The sequence below is a fragment of the Acanthisitta chloris genome, unplaced genomic scaffold (genome assembly GCF_000695815.1).
Source record: "Acanthisitta chloris isolate BGI_N310 unplaced genomic scaffold, ASM69581v1 scaffold39867, whole genome shotgun sequence".
Lineage (NCBI taxonomy): Eukaryota > Metazoa > Chordata > Aves > Passeriformes > Acanthisittidae > Acanthisitta > Acanthisitta chloris.
In genome coordinates, this window is record NW_008683948.1 from 19,783 (window position 1) to 24,559 (window position 4,777).

General features: G+C 51.6%; 1 protein-coding gene across 1 annotated transcript; it reads right to left on the reverse strand.

Annotated features, from left to right (window-relative positions):
• Positions 1–3,139: 3,139 nt before the first annotated feature.
• LOC103806418 (histone-lysine N-methyltransferase SETMAR) lies at positions 3,140–3,928 on the reverse strand (the record flags this gene model as incomplete). The annotated part of the gene is made up of 1 exon (XM_009079107.1): positions 3,140–3,928. A coding segment is annotated over one exon (789 nt), but the record flags the coding sequence as incomplete, so codon positions are not given.
• Positions 3,929–4,777: the final 849 nt, after the last annotated feature.

Here is a 4,777-nt window from a genome sequence, read left to right on the forward strand (position 1 = left end):
GGATTTTTCTCCTTAGGAAGTGCCTTCTGCAGCTGAGGGTTGTAATCCTCAGGGTGATGCTGATGAGAAATGTTGTACATATTTGAATAAAATCTCAAGCATTTGTTTATGCCAAAGACTCTTCTCGATGGAAAACCACCAGCACTTTCCTTTGAATGTTTTGGACACAGTGCAGGATTATTTTAGGGACTTGGAAAGTGCCAAACTGGCCTCATTAGAAACTGAAGCTCATGAATGATTCCACTCGAGTAAAGGTCATGGAAGTGAAGGGATGGCAGATGGAACTGGGAGCCCTAAGACCTAATAGGGTCAATTTCCAAACTGTTTTCTGGGAAAAAATCCTGCGAAAAAGGAGAGGAATTTTAGCCAGGAGGAAGGGGAATGGGAATATATGAGAGCCCTCTCATTCTGGGATCTGAATGTAGCTGGATTAACAGCAATCTGCACTGATGGCAGTCCTTGCCAGCATTGTCTCTGCTGTACTAAATTGGGTTTGGTTTGGCACAAGCTGTGCTTAGTGCAAATCCATCACTTCCAGCTCCTTCTCCACTTGCTCTGTGCTGGAAGGAGGACACAACATCTGGGAGCCCTTCCACACACTCCAGCCTCCAGCTGGGACTGCAGGTAAGTCTAGAGAGCAGAAAAATACCTCTTCCTGAGTACACCATGACTGGGCACAACGCTGAAGTATTGACAGTCATTGCTGCACTCTGAGAAGAGGAAAGAGGAAGGATTGGAGGGAGCTCAGAGTCTTCTGAGCTGTGTGATAAGAGCTGTGAGTGGCACTGGGGCTGTGAGGCTGAAAGGAACCTGAAGGAGAAGGTGAGCAGCAGTTCAGTGGCTACAAACAAGGAGCTATTTCCTCTCCCAGTTTCTTGCTGGGGATGTTCTCCATGTCCAGCCCCAGGCAGCTGCAGCACAGGCCGTGCAGCAGAAGCTGTTTCAGGCATGGTGCAGTGTAGTCACAATCTCCTGGGCTGGAAGGGACCCGCAGGGATCATCCAGCCCAACTCCCAGCCCTGCACAGGACACCCCAACCATCCCACCATGTGCCTGAGAGCCTAGTCCAAAATTCTCCTCTGTATGGAAAAAAAAGATTTACAATTGCCAGGAGGGTTTAGAACTCCACAACAGCACATTGTTTGTTTTTGCAGGGCCTTCAGCAGGGCTGGTTGGAACAGTGCAGCACTCTGTTCTGTGCTGTGGAAGATTGTTCCGAGCAGATAAGTGCTATCAGCTCGCTGGCTGGAGCCACAGCAGCTGCTGAGGGCTGCAGGACACAGGGCTCGCTGTGCTCTCCAGTTTGAGGCTGGAGATCAAGGACTAGATACCGCTGGAGGGGGTGGGTTTGTAATCCACACTTTCACTCAGACAGGTCCCACCAAACCTTGCAGTCAGCCTGAAAACAAGGAATGCAGGCCCCAGGAAACTGATCCCCAAACTGTTCCCAGGAGGGAAAGGGGAGGGAGATTGGATCCTTGGTCTGACAGGGTGGTTGGCAGGATGTCTTCTGGGGGAGAAAACCTGAGCAGCCTCTAAACAGGACGAGGGATTGCACAATCCAGGCTGTGCTCTCTATCCAAGGTACAGGATCTCAGAGCTGCTCTCCTGTAGGAGCAAGGATTAGAGGCCACTCAGCTTGGAAACTGCCTGTGACAAACAGCTGCAATGCTTTGGGAGGTTTCTGTGATGGCAGAAGGGACACCAAATTATTAACCCTAAGAAGAACTATGTGGTGATCTCTGTTGTTAAACTAACCTCACAGCCACGTGCAAGTGCCCAGAGCAGGAGGAAGGCACAGGTTAGATGAGGAGCTAACACTGCAACTTGTCAAGGCAACACAGGGAAACACCAAGTAAGAGTTTGTTTAGCAAATAGCAAAAAATAGCAGCAAAATGTCCTTTATCCCTTGACAGTATCAGGTTCATCCCAGAGTGGAATTGTCTCATTCCAACCCCCTGCCAGAGACAGGGAACCTGCCACTAGATGTGGTTGCTCCAAGCCCCATCCTTGGATTAATCTGATCAGATTTCAACAGGGAAATAAATCTCCAAACTTGAGTACTGCATACTGCAGTATTAATAATCATGACTACACTTTGAGAGTAGAGCTCAGAGGTCTGAGCTGTCTGACTCCTTGTGAAGGAGCAGAGTGGCAGCTCAGTCTTCTGGGTTTAAATCAAAGTTGTCTTTGATTTGAGAAGAAACAAAGCTCCCACTGGCTGCAGAACAGCTGATCCCTGAGATGTGCTGCCCTGTGTGTGTCTGGTGTCAAAGGGTGTGAGAGCAGGTGAAAACCAAACGGTGCAAACAGCCACGATGACACAGTGTGGAATCAATCAACACCCGCAGTGCAGTTTATCTTGGATACCCAAACCAGCCCTGTGTGAAGCTTCTTGGTTTGGCCTCCCCAGAAAGGAAGTGATGTGCAGCTGCAGAACATACCTGCCTGGAGCATCCCTGGTGGGAGGAGGTGCTCAGGAAAGCCATGCACAGGTGTTAGAGCAGTACAAGGATGATGCAAAGAAGATGCAATGACCTTCTCAGTGTGCTGGGAAAGGCCTTGCTCAATGCTCTGGAATCGTGCAAGCAGGTCAGTCAGCAGCTGACAGGAACACTCATGCATCTGTCAGCTGCTCAGCAAGGTAAAACTGCCAATGTGCTGTGGCTCAGATGGACTTTTGTGTTTCTACTTGGGGTCAATAACAGTCATTTATGTTTGTGGAACAAAAAAGGTTAATCACAAGCAATTAAGAAAATAATTTAATGGATTTTAAGCAGCTTAATTCTTGCAAAGGTCCCTTGGTGTCATTTTCTTGTGCCATTTTCAGTGACTGTTCTCACTGTTGTCACACGTCCTTTCCATGGACTCTTTCTGAAAGGCAGAGAGAGCAACACACAGCAAAGAGGAAAACAAGGCAAAGCCACCAGGCCTGGCTTAGGAACTCATTCTGGAACTCCAGTAACCCCTTCTGCCATCCACCTGGAAGTGTCTCCAGGGTGTTGCAGGAAGTTACTCTCCAAACCTTTGTCTTCTGCTGCTACACAAACCCCTGTGTGCTTCCATGGTGGAACACAAAGTTTTATTTAACAGAAATCTGACTGCTAGAGAACATCATCTCTTTGAGGTATGCCCAGGGCTATGGAGAACTCCCTGGTGTGGAAAAGAGGGAGCTGTCCCAAGGCAAGAAGGAAGCACATGTGCGGGACCCACAGTAACAAGGTTTTCTCAGCCTGTTCTCTTCCTCCAAGGGTTTGTGTTCTCTGCTAGTCGCTGGTACATTGTGGAACCTTCCAGAATAATCAAAGCAAAGCTCCTCTCCAGCAGAAATATCCGTGGCTGCAAAGAGTGCCAGTCTGGGCACCATGGAGTCAACTCGAACTGGCACCATCAGCAGGTTTGGCTCACAGGAGTGGTTGAGGAACCTGCCCACGTTCCCCACGCGCGTGGGGTCCACGAAGGTCTCCAGGACCCTCCCGTCGTGCAGGTGCTCCCTCACTGCCAGCAGGTAGTTTGAATCCTCTGCTGTCTGGGCCAGAATCCTCCTCTGTGCCTCCTGGAAGCCCAGAACCTCTCCAGCATACTCACACACGAACCTGCCCCGGGGGATGTGCTCCAGGGCGCGGACGCCCCAGCCCTTCCTGTCGGTGGGGAACACCTCGAGCCGCAGCTGCACACCCCTCTGCACCACCCTGTTCTGGCAGGACTCGCTGCACTGGCACAGGCTGTTGCACTCAAACACGGGCCTGGAGTAGCCCTGCTCCTGCTGCTGGGGCAGCCTGAGGCACAGGCTGCTGTAGCTGTGCCCCCGTCGCAGGCAGGAGCAGCTGGGAGCGGCGCAGGATCTGCGGCGGCACGAGCATCCCGGGAAGGTGATTTCAGTGGGATCGACCTCTCCGTCGGCTCCGGCCACGCTGTCCGGGCTGTACTGCAGAGAGAAGCACACAACAGTCAGGGCTGTCACTGTGGGCCCACACATGTGCTTCCTTCTTGCCTTGGGCACAGCTAAAGGAGATATATTTAACACAGCTAAATGAAACTGTGTGTTCCACCCTGGAAGGACATGTAGGATCGAGGAGCAGCTAGAGGTAAAGGTTTGGAGAGGAGCTTCCTGCAGCATCCTGAGACCTCTCCAGGTGGATGGGTAGTCAGGGACCTCTGGTGCTCGTGCAGTCCAACCCCTCTGCCCAGGCAGGGCACTGACAGCAGGTGACACAGCAGTGCATCCAGGTGGGCTTGGAGTGTCTCCAGCCAGGGAGACTCCACCACCTCCTTGGGCAGCTGCTGCAGTGCTCTGCTACCCTCTCTGTAAACAACAAGAGCCAAATTCTTGCCACGATCGATGCTCAAACATTCCCATTCCTCTACAATGCCAACACACCATGCCATTTGGGAAGGTTTGGATTACATTTTTAGTATTAAAAGATTCTTCACCCATTTTACTAAAGGCTCTCAGATACCCCTGGGGCAAACCCCTGGGCACCGTGTAGTGATGGGACAGGGGGGAATGGCTTGAGACTGAGAGGGGATTTAGATGGGATATGGGGCAGGAATTGCTCCCTGTGAGGTGCTGAGGCTCTGGCACAGGTTGCCCAGAGCAGCTGTGGCTGCTCCATCCCTGGAGTGTTCCAGGCCAGGTTGGATGGGGCTGGAGCAGCCTGGGCTGGTGGGAGGTGTCCCTGCCCAGGGCAGGGTGGGATGGGATGAGCTTTAAGGTCCTTCCAACCCAAACCATTCTATGATTAGGTTGAGTAAGTTTCAAACCAACCTTAGCAGT